Source organism: Rhinichthys klamathensis, unplaced genomic scaffold (genome assembly GCF_029890125.1).
Source record: "Rhinichthys klamathensis goyatoka isolate OS25496 unplaced genomic scaffold, OSU_Roscu_1.1 h1tg000005l_1, whole genome shotgun sequence".
Classification (NCBI taxonomy): domain Eukaryota; kingdom Metazoa; phylum Chordata; class Actinopteri; order Cypriniformes; family Leuciscidae; genus Rhinichthys; species Rhinichthys klamathensis.
In genome coordinates, this window is record NW_026606558.1 from 2946315 (window position 1) to 2973269 (window position 26955).

The 26955-nt window shown below is 38.6% G+C and overlaps 2 protein-coding genes across 13 annotated transcripts in view; both read left to right on the forward strand.

Moving 5' to 3' along the window:
• gnao1a (guanine nucleotide binding protein (G protein), alpha activating activity polypeptide O, a) overlaps positions 1–9428 on the forward strand; it is a 100379-nt gene extending 90951 nt beyond the window's left edge. The window contains exons 7-8 of one of the 3 annotated variants that reach the window (XM_056255273.1): positions 5545–5698; positions 8157–9428. In XM_056255273.1, the coding sequence (XP_056111248.1) occupies positions 5545–5698; positions 8157–8344 (342 nt within the window). In that variant the 3' untranslated portion in view covers positions 8345–9428. Of the gene's footprint in view, positions 1–187; positions 388–5544; positions 5699–8156 lie in introns of those variants that run through there. The other 2 variants (XM_056255280.1, XM_056255283.1) reach the window with 2 other exon arrangements.
• A 12140-nt stretch (positions 9429–21568) lies between these two features.
• cbfb (core-binding factor subunit beta) overlaps positions 21569–26955 on the forward strand; it is a 32877-nt gene continuing 27490 nt past the window's right edge. For 3 of the 10 annotated variants that reach the window (XR_008807476.1, XM_056255306.1, XM_056255332.1), the window contains exons 1-3: positions 21569–22025; positions 22773–22859; positions 24746–24862. Coding sequence is in view for 8 of the 10 variants with exons in the window: in XM_056255306.1 (XP_056111281.1) it covers positions 21948–22025; positions 22773–22859; positions 24746–24862 (282 nt within the window). In the remaining 2 variants the exon portion in view is untranslated. The remainder of the gene's footprint in view (positions 22026–22772; positions 22860–24745; positions 24863–26955) is intronic. The other 7 variants (XR_008807479.1, XM_056255353.1, XM_056255340.1 and 4 more) reach the window with 4 other exon arrangements.

Sequence of the window (26955 nt, forward strand, 5' to 3'; positions counted from 1 at the left end):
CAGTTTCCAGTTTATATTTACCACAATTCTTTCCACTCTCTTTTGCTGTCTTTTCAAATGGTCCTTTATTTAAAAAAATGCCCTTTTTTATCACCATTTCTGGATCTCCCACTGTTTTCTTTTATTCACTCCTTCCTTTATTCATCTGCTGCTTTTCCATCCTTACCTGACTCATCCTGTGCTGCAGGTTTGGACACATTCATGGAAGCGGTGAACTACATTCAATCCGAGTACGAGAGTAAGAACAAGTCAATTGAAAAGGAGATCTACTCGCACATCACCTGTGCTACAGACACAGACAACATTCAGTTTGTCTTCGACGCTGTCACTGATGTCGTCATCGCTAACAACCTGCGCTTCTGTGGTCTTTACTAACTCTCAGTGATGTCCAGCCCCACAATACAGTGGCAACTGTTGTCGGATATGTGACTTTATGTCCTTGTTTTATACTTTCAATTGTCTCTATTGGTGTCCATCAGGCCGTTTGATGTTCTTTTATAAGGTGGGAACTGGGTCAAATCTGGTTATAGTTCTCACAGAGCTGTTTTTTTAATTTATGTGCTACATTTTAACCGAAGGTCTGAACTCAACTATTGATTTAGGTACATTGTTACAAATATAGGAATGTGATTTGAATGTCCTTCCTGACACCTTCCTGGTGTGTAAGAGAGAGGCCAGGAGATATTTTGAGGAAAATTGGTGCCAAACTTTCACTACTTGCTACTTTTATCCTATTGTAACTGAGCTTGTAAATTCAGACCTATCCTTTTGTCCTTATTGCACGGTATGCAGATTAATGAGACCAGATTCAATGAGGTTATATGGCAATATTTTAAATTGTAGTGATTATGTAGGTGGCACTATTATGATGTTCTATACACACATTTTTCAGATGAATGCGTTTTGGATATGAATTCCACGAATATTCACAAGCTGGCTCATTTTACATGTGTTCTGAATTGGCATCTCAGAGTGTTGATGAAACACTAGGCTTGACATTTACTTGGCATTTAGAAGAGAGTGTAAATGTCCTATGCCCTGAGCCAAACCACAAAAATGTTAGCCTCTTAGCATAAAAAAAAAAAAAAACGGGACGTGTTACTCTTCAAAATTGGATTTTGGCCTTGGACCCAGAACATAATTTTTTTTTTTTTTTTAAGTATTTTTATTAGCTTTTTGTATTGTGTTGAGAAAAGACAAAGCTGATTTATAATGAGAGAAGAACTACATGATATCACAATATCACATTCATCCAACTGAAACAAGTTGTTTCTATATACAGTAGTGGTCGAAACTGCTGTCCGGCCTAGGAAATTAGCATCTTCACACTTTATTTAACTTACTAAAAATGTGTTATAGGTTTTGTAAGGATATTGCTTAGTTGTGCTTTGAGTCAATAGTTTTATTTGTAATAATGCAATGAAACATGGCACATCGTGTGGACATCATTTTTGACCTGTCATAGAAAGAAACTATGAACACATGGAAAATCAAGAGAGAACCAGCAAAACTGGTTATGTTGTAGTCAGTATGCTTTTTTTTTTCCTGCAAGCTTTTTTCTATGATTTTTTTTGTATGATTTATTTGCATCACATTTTGATGGTTTAACTGAACTTGTAGGATCATTAAAAACAGCCCCCCCCCATATATATATATAGGCCTATATATTTCTGTAATTAATCACAATTGATAGCACCTAACAAAGATTTGTAATATATTTTTATATTATAATACACATTTTCACATTGAATCTCCAAATAAATGTAGAAACAGCAAAGACGGTATATTTGTTTATTTTCATCTTTTTACTGAGTACCATGTAAGAAGGCCAGTATCACTGATACCAGTAATGCTACTGATGTCTCTATTAAATTGATTTTTTCGTCATTTCTGGAGATTAAATAAGTAATGATAGCCGTTCAACATTACAGTATAATTGAAAGCAATATTTATTTAAAATCTTCACATAAACCCATCAAATGTCACATTTCGCTGTGCCTCCATATGTATACATATATACACACACACAAACACACACATTACATTTTAGGGTTGGTAAAACATTTTTTAATGCTTGGTGGAAGTCTCTTATGCTTACCGCTTCTGCGTTTATTTATTGTGAAATATTACTACAATTTGGAATTTTTTTTCTTCTATTTTAATGCTTCTTTTTTATATATACTTTGTGTAACAATGTAAAACTCTTTACTGTTACTTTTGATCAATTTAATGCATTTTTGCTGAACAATAGTATTAATTCCTTTTTTATAAAAAAATAATCACAAACTTTTGAACAGTATACACACACATACAAATAACACCAGAATCACACACCTGCAACAACTGGAGAAGTATGTTTCATATCAGTATGACTGAAGTGATAGAATCACTAAGCTGTCTCACCACACGTTGCTGTTTTGTGTTTTATTCTATCTCGCTTGATTAACTGTTCACAGTATGCAGTAGGGTTAGTCATATCTAGAGGTGACACAGTTTTAACTATAGAGCAACAAGCTGTGATATTAGTCATTGCAGGAATATGACTGCTACAGGAACTGAATGGACCGGAGCTGAAAACACTGATGAGCTGATAAACTGTTGCTTGCTCTAGAATAGGCAGACACGTGCATTGCATTGCGTTGAACTGAGGCCTTGACCATTATAGGCCTGCTTCCGAGTATGTGAAAATACAGATCTGTAATTGACAATAATTCACAGTGCCATATATGCTTTGGAGGTTTGCTGCTATGAATGTATGTGAACAGCACTTTTAATCTTCATCTCTCTAAACAATCACTTTAGTCAGTGTGCGTGAATTATACATCAACTTTCAGGGAGGATGACAATTTCAAATTATTATTATCTTTTTTAAATCTTCTGTAACACAAATTGGGGTAACACTTTTTTTTGATGGTCCACTTTAGACAGTCTACTAACTATGAGCAACTTTGCAACAACATGTCAACTAACACTCAGAGTATTAGTTGACTGTAGATTTAGTAGTAGACAGTTAGTAGACGGATAGGTTAGGTTAGGGTTACATATTAGGGTTCAGGTTAGTAGAATAAGTTGACATGTAGTTGCAAAGTTACTGATAGTCAGTAGAATGTCTGTTGGGAGAGTGTTAAAATAAAGTGTATATTAAGCAGACAGTCTACTAATACTTTAATGAGAGTTAATTGACATGTACAGTAGTTGCAAATTTAGTAGAGTGACTAAAGTGGACCAATAGCCCCGTTTCCACTGCCGGGCCAGGGCTAACAGCGAGCCGAGCCGAGCCAGTGGCCTCGGGCCTCAAGCACCGGGCTTGCGTTTCCATTGTCGGGCCAGTAGCCCCGCAGCGCTGCCCTAAACCCCGCCCCTAACATGCCTTTCTGGATCAAACGTCATACAACCCAACCCATTTCAGCAGGTATTATGAATTTATTTATTTTTTAAGTTAGGAAGATAGCATGTATTAACTCACCTGCAGCCTGCAATAGTGTCCCGATTGTCTCGCGAGTCGCCACTAACAGAGGGACGGTGACCCAGCACACCGTCCATCAAGTCGAACCATGGAAAGTTCCTTCTCTGAGCTCCGCTTTGTCCATTGTGCGTTTGAATCGCCTTGTACAATACTGCGCCCGCAATTTTTTTTTTTTTCCTGAACTTGAAGCGTTGCTCGCTGAATGCTTAGCTTGGAAAGTTCAGCATCGATGTATTTTATAACGTTCTCGTTTCTTCAAATTGACGTTGTACCCTTTCTTCTACCTAAATGCTCAGAAGAGCTTTGGTATCTTCGACAGACCAGTACAGGCGATTCACCATTTCGAGCAGCGATTATTTTGCGCGATATAAAAAAGTGAAATGTGCATCTTGCTTCAGATCATAACGTTGCATAACACCGATAAACTCCGCCTTTTACCTTGACCACGCCTCTAGCCCGAGCTGGCCCGCTTTGGCCCAAGGTATTCGACGGGCCAGAAATCCTGGCCGTTGCCCCCGAGTAAGCCCCAATCAAGCCCCGGAAGTGACAGTGGAAACGCGACTGGCTCTGGCACGCACTAGCACGGCTCAGTGGAAACGTGGCTATTGAAATGAAATGCTACCAGAATTGGAATTTGGCACCTGTAGCACAGCATGACTAAAGTAAAAGACCTAACCTATAGCCTTTTGCTTTGACTGTCTTTGGAGGGTTCAAGCGTAAAAAATTGCACCCTGACTTCAGTAAAACATCATCTTGTATGACCTTTAAACCTCAGTCCGTTATTAGCTACTGTTAATCTATGGGAAATGTGATTGAATTCAATCAACTGCTTCAGACAGCAAAAGGACAGTGATTCCTTTCACACAGAAAGGCCAAAACAGTAACCATTTGATTTAAATAGATCATAAATGAGGGTTTCCTTGATGTACTGTAAAACATGCTGAATCGTGCCAGCTATAAACAGTTGTGTGTACTGTTAAGGCCAGTGTCAGTACTGAGCACAATTCAGTCATTGTTCAGGTCCATTATTGGTCAGTTCACACATTATTGGTCAGTGCATATGTGTTGGCGTATAGTTACTTTCATTCTAGAAGCCAAAGAAAGATCCTAAAGGGAAAGCACTTAGTAACCTCAATCCCAAATTGATCAGCCATAAAATTTAGATTATTATTTTAAAGAATGTAAAGTAACAAGACGGATGGATAATGTACTGTACATCAATTACCAGATCAGACACATAATTAGTTCAGTGGCCAAGATAAAGAAACTCAAGGGTAATTGAGTCTGTCCGTTGCTGAGGGACAAAGGGCAATTTGTTCCCTGGCCTTTAGCCATAGTACAAATAGCTGTTGGTAATGTATCCAGAATCCTTTCATCAGACTGACAAATGTAATAAGTTCAGGTGGTACGTTATGCTAATGTAGTTATGAAATGCCACTTACATATAAAATTGCGTGTTCCATTGTAGTATTTAATTCATATTTGATTCTGATTACAAACAGGAGGACAAGGCAGACAGGAGGCAGATTCTCCCATCAAACATCTTACTGTACTCACACCATCACTTTTTGTATGTTTGTTTTTGTCAAATTGCTGTAATTATTGTTTGGATGTGTCTCACTGCTGTGATTATTTATTGAACAATGGATGTCTATTTATATGACATGAATGAATAAAATAGTCATGAAATCCGAAGTCTGGCGCTCATTTTTTAATCTTGCGTCTTCTGCAAATAAACAGTTTTTGAGTACTGCTTATTTCCTCTGCATAATCGAGGATGTAGTGTGGTGAATCATCATTATTAGAGTGAGAAGATAATAATCATTTCACCAAACTGTTACCAAGACTTACAAGTATTCATAATCTGTACTTATCTTTGATCACATGATGTGGCTAATGCCAATATTTCGACTCTAAGATGTCTCTTTGTGGTCAGTTGATGCTTTTTGTGGGCTTCCGCTAGTTGCTTATCTTGACTCTTGCCGTTTATATATCTCCACTAAACTTTTTTTTCGGGTTTTTCTCTCTGCCTCTTTTTCTCTGTCTATCCTCCATTCTGGTTTCTTTTCCTCTCGCAGAATCGCATGCACGAGTCTCTTATGCTGTTCGATTCCATCTGTAACAACAAATTCTTCATTGACACTTCCATCATTCTCTTCCTCAACAAGAAAGACCTGTTCGCTGAAAAGATCAAGAAATCCCCCCTGAGTATCTGTTTCCCTGAATACACAGGTAAGAATGCCCTCTGATGTTATGGTCAGGTTTAACACTAGACTCAGACCACCCGACATTCTAGAGTCTCTGTAACGTGGGAGGCAAAGGATGTAGAGCAGGAGCTGAATCTTGCATGTGCAGTCATGGGTAAAAGGTGGGCACAGAGGGATGTCTGACAGAACACATGTCACTGCATCCGTTACACCCATTCCACCCTCGGTGTTGCTCTCCATGTAAAAAGCATTCGGTCAATGAAGTCGCAATGAAAATGTATTTTCATTATTTGCAAATATCTAACCGAGTGTTTTTTAAAGCACACTTTTGACGGAACATTTTACAAAATGTTAATGAATGAATTAGTTACACTACGTTTTCAATATTATAATAACGAATCATTAAATAGTACACAACATCTTGCAATCTTTATATATTGTTTAAAATGAAGACAAAATCATTTGGACAATGACAGTATATGTAGTTAAATTAAATGTTTAAATTATGATTAACTTTAATAAATCAATTATAAATAATGATTAAATGTATTCAATCTTAATATATTGTTTAAAATTAAGATTAAGAAGTATTTGGACAATAATAGTATATGTATTTAAATTTAACGTGTAAATTATTATTATTTATATTTAATAATTCATTCAATTATTAAAATTAAGCAAATTAGTAAACAATATTCAACATCTTGATATATTGCTCAAAATTAAGAAAGAAGTATAGGCAATTACAGTATATGTAATTAAATGTGCTAATTATAATTACCTTTCATTATTAAATCAGTTAATAAATATACATTGTTCAACAAAATACAATATATCATCTTGATATATTGTGGACACTTTGTGGTTGTCAAACGTTTGTGGATCATGTGTTTAATATGATAAAGTCCATCTGTGGTTACTTTACTAGGACTAAAAGGATCGTCTAGTATTACTTGTATGTACAGGTCCTTCTCAAAAAATTTGCATATTGTGATAAAGTTCATTATTTTCCATAATGTAATGATAAAAATTAAACTTTCATATATTTTAGATTCATTGCACACCAACTGAAATATTTCAGGTCTTTTATTGTTTTAATACTGATGATTTTGGCATACAGCTCATGAAAACCCAAAATTCCTGTCTAAAAAAATTAGCATATTTCATCCGACCAATAAAAGAAGTGTTTTTAATACAAAAAAAAAGTCAACCTTAAAATAATTATGTTCAGTTATGCACTCAATAGTCAATACATGGTCGGGAATCCTTTTGCAGAAATGACTGTAGCCCAGGTCAGGCGCTACGCCGCTGTTTCTGGTTCAAAAGTGGCTTGACCTGGGGAATGCGGCACCTGTAGCCCATTTCCTGCACACGCCTGTGCACGGTGGCTCTGGATGTTTCTACTCAAGACTCAGTCCACTGCTTCCGCAGGTCCCCCAAGGTCTGGAATCGGTCCCTCTCCACAATCTTCCTCAGGGTCCGGTCACCTCTTCTCGTTGTGCAGCGTTTTTTGCCACACTTTTTCCTTCCCACAGACTTCCCACTGAGGTGCCTTGATACAGCATCCTGGGAACAGCCTATTTGTTCAGAAATTTCTTTCTGTCTTACCCTCTTGCTTGAGGGTGTCAATGATGGCCTTCTGGACAGCAGTCAGGTCGGCAGTCTTACCCATGATTGCGCTTTTGAGTAATGAAACAGGCTGGGAGTTTTTAAAAGCCTCAGGAATCTTTTGCAGGTGTTTAGAGTTAATTTGTTGATTCAGATGATTAGGTTAATAGCTTGTTTAGAGACCCTTTTCATGATATGCTAATTTTTTGAGACAGGAATTTTGGGTTTTCATGAGCTGTATGCCAAAATCATCAGTAATAAAACAATAAAAGACCTGAAATATTTCAGTTGGTGTGCAATGAATCTAAAATATATGAAAGTTTAATTTTTATCATTACATTATGGAAAATAATGAACTTTATCACAATATGCTAATTTTTTGAGAAGGCCTGTAGATGCTGCTTGTTTTGATGTTTTCTTTCTAATGCAATGGAATCCAGACATTTTTAAGTGTGACTTAAATTGTCCAAATCATTTTTGGTCCAAAAGGTATCATACATAATACATAGATTCAGCAGCTTTTACATGGGGCACTTGCTTCATAAGGATGTGTAAGAGAACAGAAGAGAAGAGACATTTGTGAATGTCAGAAGTCACAAGGTCATTTTAAATATTAGGTTAACGAGCGTCTGGACCAGGGGTGTCCAATCTCAGTCCTCATCACTGTCCTGCAGAGTTCAGCTCACCTAAACCAGGCATACTCGAAACTTCCAGGCCGGTGTGTGTTGAGGCAAGCTGGACCTGACCTGGCTGTAACTGTCCTGAACTAGGACTGAGATTGGACACCCCTGGTCTGGAGTGACAAAGATCATTCATTTTTAAGATCAGAACATCTTTCTCTCACATATTCATTTGATCTCTTTCTGCCTCCGTAGGTCCAAACACTTACGACGATGCAGCTGCTTACATTCAAGCACAATTTGAAAGCAAGAACCGCTCGCCTAATAAGGAGATCTACTGTCATTTGACCTGTGCCACGGATACAGGAAACATCCAGGTGGTGTTCGATGCCGTGACCGACATCATCATCGCCAACAACCTGCGAGGCTGCGGCTTGTACTGAGGCCCGCCCCCTCCCTCTCGAGCCACTTCTTTGGAAATGATTACTATTGAAAATGCAAGTTGGTAAATAATGATAATGATAATTTTAAAATAGGCATATACAAATATATAAATATATTATATATATATGAAATGTTTTTAGTTTGTCTTTCAAAGAGCTGCCAACAGAACTGATTTCTTATAGAAACCCAGCCTTTATGGTTTTAGAACAAAGTTGGGACCTTTTTTGTGTTTTCGTTTCCCTTTGCTGTCGTACGTTTCGTTCTCCCCCCCCGTTTTCCATTGTGTCTTTATCGTTTGAACTAAACAACCCTCATTTTTCTTTTTTGAGAAATCTCTTTCTTTTACTATTTTTTTATGTTTTATGTCATTGTATGTATATTTATTACATGAATATCAGTCAGGGGGGGATGTACATGTTTGCCTGGCTATATGAATTTACTTTGACGATAATGTGACATTAGCTAAATCCACAGTTATGCTAGTCTCAAGCACTATGGTTCAAGTCAGTTGTAGCGTGTTCCCGCTCCCGATTTGTAATCACTGTAGTACCGTTCGATATCGTAGAGAATGGAAACACCCAGGATCGCACCCACCAGGCTTTTCTCGCGTTTCGTCTACCCGTCCCCGTCACTTCCGTAGGTCAGCTTTCTGGGGAAGGTCCCGGCGCGGCTTGGCGCCTGTCGAACCAGTCCGATGATTGCAAGTATCATATCAGTGCCAACCTTCTGAGAATGACGTGTCTGGGAATAGTACTAGAAACACTAGGTCACTGTTATGAGAACTTATTAACATTTGTCTTGTAAGGAACTTTTACTTTTGTATTGTTGTTGATTAATTTATTAATTTATTTATTGATCATCTGTCCCACACACCTCCTTTGTACTTATTACACCTTGTCCATTCTTCTACCTCTCGTCCATTGTCACCCTTCCCTCTTCATTCCTTCTCTTTCTTAGGTTTCTTCCTGTTTTAGTTGGCTGGGTAATGGAGTCCCCGTCACTGATAGCATGACCCCTCAGCCTTTGTATAAAGAAACAGCTAACTGCTTCACATAGCTAATGGTGCGAAAATAAAGAAGAAAACATGAAATAAAAAGAACAAAAAAAGAGGAAAAAAAGAAACCAGAAAAGACAGACGCAGCAAAAAGAAAGGGCATCATGTGGGCGGGGTTAGGGGGTGGTACGGGGGAGGGTGGGTAGATGTGGGGCTCAGAGAAATGACGTGGAGGCTTACAGACGAAGGTCATTGGGCTGTCAGTCTTTGTAGGAAGCTGTAGATCCTCCAGTTCTAGAATCTTTACAAGTAGAAATAATTGAGAAAAAAAGAAAAAAAATGGACAATAATAACAACAAACGACGACGACGACGATGATTACAATACCAATATCAATGATTATTCTGTAATATTATTAAAGGTATATTTCTTGTGCTTTGTAGCTACAGAACTTTTTTTTCCCCCCTCTCTCCCCCTTTTTTTAAAAAAGAAAAAAAGAATTTTGCAAGGGTTCCTGTGATCCACTCTTGAACCGTTCTTACTGACTTACCCATGTTGATGTTGATGAACTGTACTGATTCTTTTTGCCTGTTCGCCCTGCATTGCAATGTCTTTACTTAGCCTGAATTACAGTATATGTATTGATTTTTTTTAATTTTTTAAAAAAATTCTTTTCTTTTTTTTTCGAACGAACCACTTTTTGGTGGCACGGCCCCGTCCCCGGTGCTGGAGAGGGCGGGGCTGTGCACGGCTGTACAGATTCATGCGCTTTCTCTTGGTTTTTTGAGAATTGTACTCAAACACCTTCCAGGTCTGCATAGAAAAGCACAGCTCTCACCTATCACACGTAGATTTGGAAAGATGTATCTATCCTCCCTCTCTGCCTTCTCAGTTTGAAATCAATGAAAAATAGAAAAAAGAAAAAAAACTGTACAATTACCTACACTACTGTTAATTTTGAATCTCCTTCCCTTCTTTTTTAAATCCTTTCTTTTTCCTCTCCAAGTGAATGCTTTTGTGCTGCTTTTTCTCCCTCTTCTTTAGTGAATGGTTGTTCTTTCATGTGGGATGTTCGTGCTGGAAAACCAATCGAATGTAGTGTTTACATTAAAAGCCACAGTTTTCATGACTACAACCTGGAGCTTTTTGCTTTTGATTGTCATTCATTTCTGCTTTCTTTGTCGTTTATATATTACACTGCTACCATGATCGCTGAAATGATGGCTTATGACTAATGAGGTGATACAGATACCAGCAGAGATCAGTTAGCGTAGGAATGAAAGGATGCGAGAATGTCTTGAGCTAAGGTAAACTTATCCGCCATTAATCCAATACTAAGGGGCCATTTCAACTAAAAACTGAAAAAAATTTATGTATTTTTTATGCAAACTTTAGAAAACGGGTTTCAAAGTGCAAGTTTTTGAAAACCATACCGTTACCGCCACAAAAACGTGAATCTGTGAAGGCATGCACTCACATGCGTATTACGTGTTCAGTCTATAGGCGCATGGTGTTTCTTTACAAAGTGACATCGTCACCTACTGGCCTGGCATGAATAATACAGCGTTTTTAGCCGTTTTTACGGATCCGTGTGAATAGGGATCATTTTGAAAATGTTGTCATCTGTACAAAGAAAAAACCTTTCCGTTTTTAGTACATCGTTGTCGTGTAAACGTACCGTAAAAGGACAGACAGTATTTAGGATTAAGGTGATCTGTTTAAGGGGCTGTGTACACAACACCGTTTTCAACTAAATCATACAACTTTATGCGTTTTGGCCTTTCATTTACATGAAAATGTTATGCTTGAAACCGCAAACTTTTGAAAATGGGTTTCAAAGTGCAAAGTGCTGTTATTGTCTCCGTGTAAACTACAAAAATGCGAATTTGTGAAAGCGGTGACGTCATGCGCATGCGTAATAGGTGTTCAGTCAGTTACAAAGTTACATCACCAACTACTGGCCTGGCAGCATAATACAGTGTTTTAGTCATTTTCACAGATCAGTGTGAAAGGGGTCATTTTGACAACGTTGTCGTTGTATTTACATGAAAAACGCAAAATAAAAACTTTTCAGTTTTTAGTACATCATTGTTGTGTAAGATTCCTTAGATCAATATAGACCAATTTCCAGCCGACGTCACAGTTACGTCACGGCGCTAGCTGGTGGCAGAACAAAGGGAAAACTGGAGGCGGCAAATACAAACCAGCACAGATTCGGCTACAAAATAAGGATCTTAAATTATTCTTCTTATTATTAAATGTCATCTTGTTGTGTTGTTGGGTGCAAGAATCAATGAAAAATGAATATGCTTTATCTGCAATTTTTTATTTCTAGAAAATATTCACCTCATTAAAATTGCACCGTAATGTCACTCTTTACATTGTCGTCTTCATCGCGCTGGCTCGGCAGAACTGCGGATCGTACCACACAAGTCTTGTACTTGACCATTCAGCACATAGTTATAGGCATCTAAAGATTTATATGCCCTCTGTTTCTCTATCGGGTAGGTGTAGAAGTCAGGCCACTCAACCGGAGGTAGCGTTAACGTTAATCCTGTCAGATCCTCAATCAATGAGTGTAAGGGTCGGCCAATCTGGTTCCGTCCGTTAAAATTAACTTTTGCAAAAAACAATCGCGGTCCTGGAGACCGAGTGACCTTGCACAATAAGATAAAATCGGATTTTCTCCAGTCATTGTTAAAAACAAGCTAACAAAACTTGCAGACTTTACGTTAGTGAAGCGGCCAGAGGGATCGTTCTGCCACCACCTATGCTCCGCCCACAAAAAAACGTCAACATGTTTACCAACTGAAAATTGGTCTATAAAGAACTACAGTACTATAAACAAAACTGTCGGCATAGTATGCAATATAGGGAACATGGAGGAAGTGTGGTTGAATCCCAAAGGACATAATTATGTTTCTGTGCCTCTTTAAGTGTGTCTTCAGCCAGACGGTCCTGGAGAAAGAAGAAGGAGATGCTCAGTCACTCTATACCACGGCTTCAAAAGAGGAAGCACCGCTTTGAGCCAGTCTGATTGGATGGTAATTGCAATGAGAGATTCACATATGGATAGAGAGAAAGAAAATGAGAGGAAGAGTTTGTGTGCGTTTAGATAATGATGGGAAACTGCAGAGGTAATTGGTATTGACTCTGTCCACCCCAATCAACACAGAGGCTTTATATAGCTATAGGGAAATTGTCCTTCCCCCTCTTCTGGTGGTGATAGGTAGTCTCTTTTACACCTAAAGCACAATCTCAAGCAAGTCTGCAGGCTTAGATTGTGCCAGGCTCATGGCTGCCACCAACAGGTCTACTGCAGAACTACTAATTGAACCCTATGAAGATTTTAGGATAATTATGTTTAAATAATAGCATATATTATGTCTCCACCAACATTTGAACTAAACCTAAGCTGCTGCACACAATCATTCATACTAACTGCCACTAATTCTTTAATATGATTACATGAACACTGTAAGATAAAATGACTGGATTCTGTTAGATCACTTATCTGATCATCACTATAGTAGCCGATATTGTTTGCACTGATGCTGAAGTATTTCATTCTTGTAACCACACAATGACGAGTCAGTGTAGTGTCTTGGTATGTCCTAAAATTCAATCCCAGGACCTTGTCCCTGTCAGCTATTTTTCCACACACACACACAAGGATATTTATAGTGCACCCCCATAGTCTGTCTGTTGCTAGGAGACAGCCTGGTGCAGATTTCCTCAGCATGCAATACCTAATGCTTTCATCACTGCTATGTATTTTGTCACAAATTTTATAGTGTGAATTTGTTATTTCACACTGCATAAAACCATTCAGTCTCTGCATTGCCACAATAGAGTAATTATGCATCAAGCTGACACCCTGCAGGATAATAATGGACATTGTGCTAAAGAGAGCGAGAGAGCAAAAAGGAAGTGGTGTAGGATGTGTGTTTGTGGTGATGGTAAGCAATGAGAAGGCCAGCAGAAAATGCTGATTAAATTTATGTCACAATTAAAGGTCAAGACCCCAAAGTCGCTGTTGCCATGGAAACTGCATGTTTACTCCTGTGTCCTCACACTGCTGGAATGACGCCGTCTGTTCTGTTCAGTGCAATATACCTGTTCCTCTCACAATCACTCCGAAAACTGACACCTGGATTCTCTCTCATGAGGATGCACATGCCATAACCCTTGAAGTACGTCCTTGAAAAGAGGACAGTGATAAATGCAAAGTTGCAAAGTCGTCACAAACAGTAAGTTTTATCTCAGTAATTATTATAAGGTTCCATAAGTCAAAAGTCCAAATGTTTTGTTTCATAATTGTTTTACTGTTTAAATTTAGTCGAAAATGGCTGGCTATTTTGACATCTTACCTCATATAGTGTGTCTATGTACCATGAAATATGTGACAACTCGCTCTGGGTTTTGTTTTCAGTGTATAGTTTTTTCTTGATATACCCCGAAAGAATGGAAGTGAAATGTGACAACATGCCCCAGCGTTGGGGCATGTTGTAACGTGAGGGGCACATGTGATCTAATAAAAAAAACAAAAACAAGACAAACTAAAATATTTCTCAATAAAATACAATTATTAACTTTTTTATATAAAATAATGGAATTTTTTTTAATAATTAAAAATAAACGAATTTTTGAGTTTGACAACGAACACATGGGAAAACACAGCTATACAATAGTTCAAAACATAATAATGAATAATTTCTGAACATTGACTCTCAGTCTTTATTCACCTTTTTCTCATGTTTTCTCAATAGAATTCATAAAAGTATAGAATATAATAGCATAGTTCTAATAGGGGCACATTGTACCGCAGTGTTAACATGCCCCGCCTGCACAACTGGGATTCTTCTGCTAGTTAGCGAAGCATTAAAGAACTATATCAAGTGTTAAATAACATATTAGAGATTAAAATAATATCAGATGTGTCTAATTTTAAATAAACAAAAAAATAGAGATGAAAAATTAATATAAGTAAGAAATTTACTTTTTCTATGGTTAAATTAATGTTCAATCAATCAAACTTTATTACAGACTCAGGGTCCAATTTTAAAAACACACCCAACATATAACACAACATAAAGAACATCGATGCATTACAAAAATACAAGTGTAGGCTGCAGTGTTTCCACAACTGCTGTTTTTTAGTGATATCTTCCAAAGATTTCTCTGAGTTTTGGTGCACATTTTTCTCTATAGCCTATGTTGATATGGCAACTAGTAAATACACTAAGTTTCGTCATGCTAGCTTGTGTGGAAGAATTTAAAACAAGTGTGTTACGTTGTGCCCCGCTCTCCCTACTATTTGTCAACTAACCCAGAGCTATGCGAAGACTGATTTTAGCTCCATAACATATTTTTTTATTTAATTCGTTTAGTTTTTGGTAATAAAATGGTATTAGACAACACAATAAACCTTATTCACAGCAACGCCTTGTTTGATTTTTAACAGGAATTAAAACGGTTCTGAGGGTTCAGTGGGTCTGAACCCCTACATCTTTTCAGTGGGTTGAGCTGTAATGTGTTTTTCTGTGTTTTTTTATTGTTCTCCTGAAGAAACACTTTCCAATACATTTCAGTTAGACAAAAAACTCCAGACAACATGAGCTGTGGAAAGTTATAAGTGATCTAGGAGCTTTATACAGCTTTTTAGCACGGATGCCATTGAAAACACGGTAAGTCTCTCCCTCACAGCCTCGCTTTCCTACCCGTCATGGCGCTGCTCTGAATAAGGTCGATCAATAGAAGCAAACACGCGATCAAGCCCGCCCTCTGGTGGACAGAATCGGAACTGAAACAGTCCATGTAGGCTACTCGACCTCGCCGACAGACGGTCACAGAGACATTTTATTTTCTAGTACATTTCCCCTCCCAAATATACCTGGTTATAAAAAGAAGATCTACGAGTGAACTGCAGTCTGCAGAAGTCACAAGTCACTATAAAAAGCACGTTAAAATGCTTGCCGATGGGGTTAGTCTTTTGTAAATGTCAGATGAATCATTTGGCCACAACAAACGTGACTTGAAGTAAGATTTTATGCCACTCTAAAATAAACTGAGCCTCACGTATCACACACCTCTTCACACTGATGGCGACTCGCGAATAACAACACTGAAGAACAGACACTCATATTTCAGGCGGGAGAAATGCTCCCGCCTGAAATCTGAGAGTGACTTCAACTGTAGTTATTTAGCTTTGTCTCAATGAGCGAGTCGCCTGACGGACACCAGTGCAGTGCCAAACCCGGGAAGTCTCGCCGTCTGACCTTGCGGCACCCCTTCGGTTTCCTCGGTGCAAGAGTAGCCTACAGCAGCGACAACTGTCACCCGCCCTGCGCGTGAGAACCGGGAGAGCCGTGGAGATTCGGTAACAGCGTTAATCATCTCGCGCTCAAACTGCTGTTGATTCACAGTCACTGACGTCGCCTTCTGAGAGCAGCCTAATAACTAGTGTGTGTAAATACAGCACACATACGTGAACTCCCACAGATAGACAGCACTGATTCTTAAATAGACTTAGAGGACAAAACAGGATAATAAATACAAGTTTATGTAGGCTTTCAAGAAATGATATAGATTAATCATGTTCAGAGGTTTTTAGAGCACGTTTTCCTTACCTATCACTAAATAGACCTATGGACCAACACCATCTTAAAAATATAGCCTATATTATTTTATATTATATTATTTATATGTAAATATATGTAATACAGTATTTATTCATCTTTGTAAATTCTATAGTTAATAAAAACAACTGTTCATTTCTAGTTAATCTTACCGCAGGTCCATTAAATTATGTTAACATGCAACTTTTTGAAAAAGATTTTTACAGATGTATTACTAAATGTTGAAATTAACATTTAAGATTAGTAAATGCTTTAGAAATGTTTTTCATTGTTAGTTCATTAAAACTAATGTAGTTAACAAATGAAACATTCTGTAAAGCGTTACCTTATTATTATTGTTTAACTTCAAGCAGGTGAAATATGGAAAAATAATCTTCAGGATGGCAACTGACTTTGATATGATCTAATTAGTGTTTACAAAAAAAGTAGGGACACAGCTGTGAAACAAAAGAGATATTTTTTAAAGAGATAGATAGATAGATAGATAGATAGATAGATAGATAGATAGATAGATAGATAGATAGATAGATAGATAGATAGATAGATAGACAGACAGACAGACAGACAGATGTTGAGCCACTGTTTTTTCTTTTCTGTCCATAGAGCTTCTTTTCACAACAACAATCAGCTAAATGTCAGCTACATCCCAGACCTCTTTAATGGTTTATAAGGTCATGTTTTTATTTATTGTTATTTTTTTCCAGTAGCAGAACGTGTGTGTCAGATTTCCAGAGCTATGTTTAGCTTCTTCACTAAATGGCTGGTAGGCTTTTAAATCACATCATTATCTCGACAGCACCTGAGCTTCATTCAGAGTGCAGACACACACACCAACAAAGCCAAAGTTGTATAGTCAGCAGAGCTATTATGTGTCTGACTTGTTTGCCTGATGCAATTTAATATTTAATATCATACCTGAACAAAAGATTACCCTACTTACATTCTCAAATCAACACATCACTTGCAATACTGCATGGGTTGAAGACGTACAAATCTGGGGGATTTCTTGATCTGTTGTTTATGCATTCTATCAGCGCAGTGAGCGGCAAACAATTTAGAAACAATGAGCTGCAAAACTGCTGAGAACTACACAAACAAAACTTTTGCTCTTATAGTTTACAAAAAACACTGTTTCTACCAAAGTTTTAGAGTGACCCCTAAGTGGATCTTTAGTGGTAAAACCTTCTGTGTCCATTCAGTTGAAACCTATTGGAACAGACACCTAGCCTCTAGACTGCGAGCACTCTGTCAAAATGGGTCTCAGACGGTAACCACAGAATATTTCATTAATTAATGAGCGTTATGTGGTGCTATTAAAGCACTCATACGCCCCATTTGGCCCAAAGCACAGCCTTTTAACACATTAACTCACCGCAGATCTCAATCTGATGCATGAGGAAGAGAACGAGAGAAAAACAGAGACAAGCTAAAACTCATCACATGCATACAAGGAGTCCCGGAACACAAAATCCCATTAAATACTCTATTATACTCTATGGTCCTTGTCAAAATTTGCAAAACATTTTTAGAGTGAGATTAGATAACACAATGTTGTTCAACACTAATGGCACTAGGTCTACAACACAACAGGAGTGTTAATATGAGAATGTGCCATGGGAATATGCGCACCCATGCCGCTAATGGTTGCTAAACTAATCATTTCTTAAAGGCACACTGTGGAACTTTTCAACCTTTATAATATATTACCAAAACCCATTGAGATGGTACATCGACTTACAATAGGTTGAATGACACGTCTGCCGTAGCCTGAAGGTGTCTGTATCGCTTTTCCTAGCACTATGTAACTTCGGGTTTCGGGTAGGAACCCGAGCACAAAAAGAACTACAAAATTCGACCGCTTTACGGCATACGTCACTTCCCCCACCACCCACAACTTCCTCAGATTCTGACGTGAGTGCTCAACTCGCGTTTGATTGCCGTTGCCGTCTGTATATTTTATGTTTTCGTCATGGCCGAACCAACAGCTACAAGGAAGAAGGCAATGGTTTTGTCAGAGGACACTAAAAGAAAAAGGCATAGTGACAAATGAAAAGCCAGGACGAGGATCACCATTGGTCCAGCGTTCGCTCGCTGGCGTGAGCTACAGGAGGAGGAGGGGTGCCCGACCGATGCTGACGCTTGCCTGCACGCAAATGCCGTTTCCAAGGTGACCCAGATAAATCATATAAGCAGTGTAGTATTTTCTGGTATTCCGGCCACAGCCGATGGTGTTATGAGTGTAATAAAATGCCCACAGCCCATTGTTCATTTCTACACACAAACACAGCCCGCCACAGTGCAGGGCTCGCACAAATAAAGTCGACTCATGTCAAATGTACATTAAATGTAACGTTAGTGAACGTGCCCACGACTCAGTGCCCACAAACACTACACACAACATGTCCCACGGTTTCTGTAAAACGAACCCAACACACATAAGTTACAGTCAGCTCAGGCCGACGGTGTTTTTAGTGCAGTAAATGTGCCCGCCGTCCCGCGCCCACATTCACTCACAGACATGTCAGCACTAAGCCCCACGGGGCTCGCCCCGCTCGCTCTCTCTCAGCAGACTGCTATAAGGGAATCGAGCGCGGCAAGGCTGCCCACCTCAAACACTGCAAGCACACACAATCTAAAGACACGGGAGGCTGACCCACTGTCTATGGGCTGACCGGTTGACTTTTGCGACAGTGCTGCGGAGCTTGTGGCCTCTAGGGACGCTAGACGTGAAAGTTACAGGTCGAGCGCCACTAGTGGCCAAAAGTTCCGCGGTGTGCCTTTAAGCTGGGCTCAGACTGCAGATTTACCTGATTTACCCCTCCCGACAATCAGAGAAAAAAAAATCTTGTCAAGCTCCTTGGACGGTTCAGATGTTCAGCGCAGATTTTCTGTTAATGTGAGGCGTTTAGAGGGACAATTCTAGACCCTTTTGTCTGTCCTCTCAGCCCCCCTCAAACTATAATCACCTGTCTGAACGATCGGGCCAGCGCTGCTTCCTCAAGAAAGTTGATCATTTTCATGTTTTTAAGTCTTGTCAGTTAAACATTCAAATGATTTTAAGCTAATCAAGTGCAAGACGCCGTGAAAAAGAACTCAATTTGGTATTCGCTGTGATAGATTGTTTCTGAGCGCGTGCACACAGAAAGCCCAAGCCACCTCTCAGACAGCACGCGAGTACCGAATTGAGTTCTCTTTCACGTCTTCTTGAGAAAGTACACACAAAGTTATGTCAAAATGCTCGTCTTGACGAGTATCCACATAAACACGTCGTAAACAGTTAAGAAAATATTAGATGTGAGTCAATACAATGGATCCATGCATTAGGTCTTAAAGTATGGCCCTACGCCTTCCACAGACGATATAAATACATTTAGACCGCTTACATTAGTGATTGCTATCAGGATGTGAAGAGACTTTCAACCAGTATAACATTCTGGAACAAATCACATAGCCTACCCTGCCTTTAATGTTTGAATTTTATATGTTAGGCTGGTATTTGTTTTTGCTGTGGTCGTAAATCTTAATCCGGAATCTAAAAAGTAACTTCAAAAATAACAAAAACAATAACTTTATTTATTTATTTAGGCAGGGTCAGTGAATGTTTTGGCAGGGCAGGTGAATATCTGATCTATAAAATCCTTATTGTTGAGCCCTGAGTCAATATTTTTTGTTTTTAAGCTAGTTAACAGTAATAGTTGTTCATTTTGCTGACAATTTTCTTTTAGTTAAACAGTATAGCCTAGTGAATGAGAGGAATTTAAAGACTCCTAGTCTGAGGCTTTAGTTAACGTACGCTTTTTAATCGGCCTTTACACACATACGCACAGAGTGTACATTTACTTTACAATTATAATTTAGTTCAAATAATTTTTGTTGGGGTGTTTTTTTTTAAAGTACACACTGTCAATACAATTACATTTGAGTTATAATAGGCGGGGACTATACCCATATATTTCCATAGACAGATTTTCCACAATTACTGAGAACACATAACTATCATCTTTAATGTGGTTACCCAAAACAGATGGGTGTGTTTAATGACAAAGAAATAAACAATGTAGGAAGTATAGAATCCAGGCTGAGTTCAAAATGAACAAGCTACACATTCTTTGCCCAGTGAAGATAGAAGATCCTCTGCTCAACATCCTATAGCTTAACTGTAATGTCATACATGCAGTGATATTCTGACAGTTGAAGCGCTTAAAAGATTTTTGAAAGTCGCACACTATAGCTGTGGTAAGCCGCACAAAAGTGATGCAATCTGTCTGCTAGATCTGACAGGGCATGGAGGCCTTTGGATGTTTCTGATACTGTGTTCACTTCCCCATTCTCATTCTCTTTTCTCTACCTCCCCCTCTGTCCTGAAGGAAGTTGCAGCTTCAAAACATGCTCAATAAAGAAAGATATGTCTCAACACACAAATATTTACCACAGATGTTGTAATACACTCATCTTCGCAAGATCATTAAAATCATTATAGAAATCTGTCTGTCTGTCTATCTATCTATCTAACTATCTATCTATCTATCTATCTATCTATCTATCTATCTATCTATCTATCTATCTATCTATCTGTCTGTCTGTCTGTCTGTCTGTCTGTCTGTCTGTCTGTCTATCTGTCTATCTACCTGTGTGTGTGTGTGTGTGTGTGTGTGTGTGTGTGTGTGTGTGTGTGTGTGTGTGTGTGTGTCTGTCTATCTGTATGGCTGTATACAGTGTATGTCTGCTGTCTATCTATCTATCTATCTATCTATCTATCTATCTATCTATCTATCTATCTATCTATCTATCTATCTATCTATCTGTCTGTCTGTCTGTCTGTCTGTCTGTCTGTCTGTCTGTCTGTCTGTATGTCTGTCTGTCTATCTACCTGTGTGTGTGTGTGTGTGTGTGTGTGTGTGTGTGTGTGTGTGTGTGTGTGTGTGTGTGTGTGTGTGTGTGTCTGTATGTCTATCTGTATGGCTGTATACATGTATGTCTGCTATCTATCTATCTATCTATCTATCTATCTATCTATCTATCTATCTATCTATCTATCTATCTATCTATCTATCTATCTATCTATCTATCTATCCCGAATTGGGATCTATCTATCAGTCTATCTCGTCTGTCTGTTTATCTACCCATGTATCGCTCTGTCTGTCTGTCTATCATGTATCTGTCTGTCTTTCTATCTATAAAATGAGAAGATAATTTATTTGAATAGTATCTTTGTCTTTCTGTGCATATTTGTTTATCTCTGGTGGAGTACGAACAGATGTGGATGTCTCTAAATTGATTTATATATTAAAATAATATAGGCCTATTATAATGTAATATAATTTACATCGGTAACAGTGTGTGAACATCCTGTCTAGTGAGAGCATCATGTCATTTTGTTTCTGAGAAAATCACTTAACATGATGTGTTCATAAACACCACGCTGCAGTGCACCATCTCTATCACAGGTAACAACTTTAACCTCTCTGTAGAAAACGAGAAAGAAAACGACCGAGCATTTCGCGCAATGAAGTTGTGGTGTATTTAACGCCTGCGCACACACGGTCCGTAGTGGAGAGAATTGTGAATGGGGGGAGTATTTTGGGTGTACAGTCATAAGTCGGACTCAGAGGAGCCAGGAAGTAAATGTGAGCCATGCAGCTCATGCGACGGGTAAAGTAGCGCGAGCGAGCGTCTGTTGTCAGCAGTCGGAGATCACACGCGCGGGAGTGAGGAAGAACAACAAGAAGCCAACGGCAAATTACTGCCAAATCTAGTGCAGCACAGATCACACACCTCACAAGAGGCGGAATCCGAAGAAGGTTTTATTTCTAAAAGAACACGAAGCTCATTGCAACACACTCCATCATTAGAAGAAGAAAAAAGACGGAAGGAAATAAGAGCGGGACTGGCGAGTTTCAAGGCAACGCTTCACTCTCTTTGCAAGTTTAGACAAATACAATTAACAAAATTGATCAAAACGCGTTCAAGATGCCTCGGGTGGTCCCGGATCAGAGGAGCAAGTTCGAGAACGAGGAGTTCTTCAGGAAACTCAGTCGCGAGTGCGAGGTGAGCGCGATTCATCCGAGACATTTGATAAAGTGGCGGAAACAAAGTTGCACCTCTCGTGTGACATAAAAACAAGCGTGTCATCGTTTCTTTCTTTAACAGCCTCTGTGTAGAGAACACTAATGCTCACTGCTGAGGAAAGTTGTAACCTTCCGTTCACGGTAGTTACAAAATATCGTTTTATATAGACTATTGCAAGCCCATCTATCAAGGAAAAGAAAGATATAGCGTAGGCTAATATCTGAAAGAAAGACGCACCTTTGCACCTCACCTTTTAACTCTAGTAGCCTATAGCCTAATAAGCCTAGTTATAGGTTTGTTTACTTCTAATGCAAATTGAAAAATACCACCAGGCAATTTGCATTTCAAATGTGCGAATTTTGTTATTTTTTCTCCAACATTTTCTTATTGCCTGCAAAGTTCATTATTTGGGTATAATCTCAACAATTTTCACCCCAGGACACATGTACCCTATAAAATCTAACCCACTAAAAGTAAATGACGATTCAAAGTAGAATCAAAGTCAAATCCTGCAAGAATACAATTCATATAAGGAAAAATTCGCGTTGAAACTCAGGTTGAAAAATCATAAACGTGGCCATAAAAATGACATAAATGATTGTGTCAAGTTAAATGGAGGAAGATACAGATGTTATTATAATGATGAAAATATTTTACGCTGTACTCTGATGAAGATATTTAATAATAAGACTCTTTCTTTTGTTATTCTTTCATCCCTGTTCACAGATTAAATACACCGGTTTCCGCGACCGGCCGCACGAGGAGAGGCAGGCGCGCTTCCAGAACGCGTGCCGTGACGGCCGCTCAGAGATAGTGAGTACACGCACCGGTCACTTACTACTGACCCTCGTATCATTGCTGGCAACTCAATATTTAAACACATAACGTGATTAGGCATCTGGAACTGTCACGACATCACCAAAAAATACTTCCTCATAATGAGCGCCAAACACTGCAGAGAACATTTATGAACCATATCCTGTTTTACTGACCTATCGGTAAAGGGCTGTATGTAATTCACTTAATTATTAGAACTACAAATAATTAAACAATGCTGAAACAGAGTGCCTCTCGGCTTCGTTTAACTACTATCAGAAGCGCATCTCACGGGTGCTGATGAACCCGGACGTGTGCAGTCTCTTTAAAAATACCTCGAGACTGCTTATTATTTAGAGACCATCTCCTGTATTATTTTTTATTATTTTAAAATTGTATTTCGTTCATATATAGTGGCCTATTTAAAGTTGTTTTGCACTAGATTGGCTTTGTGTCATACCTTTTTCTTTTACCGGTTTGATAACATAGACTTGTTTATCTCTTTATTTGTATCTCATGTCTACAGGGCTATTTGAGATGATTTAGCTAATATGATTTTTTTTTTAATTCTATTTATTATAAAATTACAGACCAGATATATACAATACATTTTCTGTTTGATGTCATTTTTTTCTATTTAATTAGATTTTACAGGCAAAATTTAATCATAAACATCAATTTACAAAACCTTATACATTGATAGTGATAGTTTACTGAGAAGTAACAATGAAAAACGTTACTTAAGCATTTCTAATATAAAATGGGAATTAGGTTTCACTTTATTTTAAGGTGTCATTGTTACAGTGTTATATATATAAGTAGAGCCATATTAATTAACAACATGTACTTACTATAGGTTTAGGGTAGGATTAGGATTTGGTTGAGGGTTAGTTGCATGTAATTATGCATACTTTACTGTTACTAAGTATGGTAAGTACATGTAACATATATAACAAGGACACTGTAAAATAAAGTGGGACCTGAAATTAAATTATTTGATTGTGTTTGTATAATTTACGTGTTTTGTTTTCTCACCATGCTGTCCTATGCAGTTTTGCTGTGTTGTGACGTGCATGATGTTCACTTTAGTTCTTTAATCAGTGAGATGTGGTCATGTTTGGCCTTATTTGCCCCTAACATCAACAGTAGATTAAATACTGAGGTTCAAAGGCAAACAGATCTATTACAAAGCTGCAGAGAGCAACTTTCCTCGTCTCTTTATGTCTTTGTATCCCATTGCAATGATGCTGAGTATTGATTAATATAATTTATAATATTATTGTTGATGTATGTCTGAGCATATGAGTGAGAGTGAATCAGATGTTTGATTTTAATATATATTTTTTAGAAACATCATTAAAATGCCAGACAATTCTGCGAGACAGTTTAGTATACAATCCCGTTTTTTGTTTGTTTTTGCTTATGTTCCTTGAGAACGTTATTGAATTATTGCGCCATAATTCAAAACCTTTACAGCAGTCCGGCTGCTATTAATGTAAGTGAGGGGCTGCATTTAAAACAATTATTGATTTTGTACTCCTCCCTTTCTCTGTTATCTCTCTGTCACTCTTTCACTCCTGCATTCCGTCTTCTCTCAAACTCAGTTTGGTGCAGACCAGTTTGCCAGCAATGAGCGTTGGTAAAATAGAATCAGATGTGTGTAACTCAATACCTCAAATAGAGAAAATGATGACTTGGTTTTTTCTTTTCTTTTCTTTCACCCTTCATCCCCTCCTCCCTTTTTTTTCCTGATGTTTTGAGCGCTGGCCTTGGCTCCAGGCATTCTCCTCTCCTCTCTGATGTGAAAACAGAAATGACGGGCTGCATAATTTATGCTCGGGCCTGGCTTTCTTATCCTGTTTGTATTGATTTCCCTCTAAAAGGCTTTTGTGGCGACCGGCACCAACCTCTCGCTGCAGTTCTTCCCAGCCAACCTTCATGGGGACCAGCGGCAGGCGCCCACCCGAGAATATGTGGACTTCGAGCGGGAGACAGGAAAGGTAGTCCTGACACTCTTTCTCTGTATTTGCAATTACCCCCCTCCCTCCCTCCACCCTATTTAAACTCTCACTTGCTCCTCTCATCTCCCCCTTCAAAAACAAATCAGATCATAAACATACACTCTCATTCAAATGTGTAAAGGTGTGTTGTGATAATAGTAACATTCAACACTTTCATGAAAAGCCACATGCATGATTAATTAAATCTGAGGAATGATTGAAGAAGTCATTTCTGTTTTTCTTTCGTCTTTTCCTTCCTTTACACACAGCAGAGGAAGTGTGTCGCTTTTTCAAACCAGACGTATCCATGGGTTAGATGGGCAAAAGCCTTGATTTTCCATAATGATACGTTTCCCTCTCACACATCTCAAGGAAAAATGAACCCTTGAAATATTACACTGCAGACAGCAAGAAAAACAGTCCCTCTTGAATGAAACATGGCACGGGTTTCCATTTTATGTTTAAACTTTCAATTTTATTTCTGTAGCAGTATTATTTCAGACACGCTCATCGGTTTTAGATTTTTGAATAGGTCTTTCAACAACTCCCTCTTGTTTCTCTGGATTTAAGGAATGCATAGCCTCCCTAAACCCATAAGAACGTAAAATAAAACCATACTCCACTGCACTGTCTTCGTTCCATTTCTAACCACTATTAAACTCCGTATTTATTTCTGTTATTCTAGTCAAGGCTGTCCGTGCCTGTCAGAAGCCTATAACCATAAGTTCTACCCCATGTCACCATTGTAAGGTCACTTTTAAAAAGGGCATTCATTCAGCACACTCTGTCTGAAAGGCTGTGACATTAAAGGGATAGTTCACCCAAAAATGAAATGTACTCATCCTCATGTTGTTCTAAGCCTGTATGACTTACTTTCTTTTATGAAACACAAAAGAAGATACTTTAAAAAAAAATTTCAGTGTTTTAATTTGTCCATTCAATGAATGTCAGTGGGGTCTAAAAGAAAGAAAGAGAGGGTGAGTGAATGATGACAGTTTTCATTCAAGCTGCTCCATGCTCTTTTAATCTTGCTCAGCGTACAGTAAATCAGATTCTCAGGTTGATGTGTCCCTCATTGTATCTCTTGTGATACTTTACCCTGTGAAGAAAGGGAAATACGTAATTGACACCGTCAGTCACTCTGTCAGCTGCGTTGTCCGCAGATGCAGCGATCACTTTCTTAGTGTGTCTGTCACACTTACCAAATGCGATACAAATTTAATTCAAGTCTTCTAACACTTTAAAGAGTCTGGTGCCGAGATGTTTACAGTTCATAAAGGCTGATTAGGAAGTATGCCGTCGGCACAACAGCTTTATGGATGGTCGCACAAGACCAATTAAAGGAAAAGCTTGGGCCGGATTAAATAGCATTTTGCCATAGGTTCTTTTAAGGTCACCCCTGAGGCCTTTCCCTTCAAGCCTTTGTGTAGAAGAACGTTAGTGCGAGACATTAGAGAGGCACTTACTGGCTTTGTTTGTGTTTTTACCACAAGCCCATTGCAAAGCTGCTGGTGTTTCTTGTGCCGTGTTGGACAAGGAAGCCTCTCTTCACGGACACTGCCTCACTGAGATGCACTCATTAAAAATGCATCCGTAAGAAATCAATGGACCTTTTGGCCCCGAGGCTGACGGACTAATCTTTGGCTGTTAATTATTTAAAAAGGCGTAAAGGGTGTGTGCGTCGATCCCCGTGCTGACAGGCAGCCGAGCATGCGTGTTTCTGAGCCTGGGCTCACTGGTAATCCTATCCACCTGTCTGTCACCTCTGCCAGAACTCAGATCCATGCAGCTTTAATGAGCCTCACACCGTCTGCCTTCAAAATACAGCCCACGCGATACATACCCCTACACTTTCTAGTTACCTACCTGACACACAAACTCATAGCGCTGCTTGTTAGATTGTTGCGACTACCTGTTTTGTACTATTTACATGCTTTCGAAGGCAATATCTTGCCATTTTTATTTACTCTGTTTGAGTTGGAAGGCATGTAAGTTGGGTAATTTTAATGCTTTGGCCATTTGGTTTTGTTTACAATAAAGTACCGTGCTGGTACCATGGTAATTTGATGGTATCAGATGGTGATTACCAAATT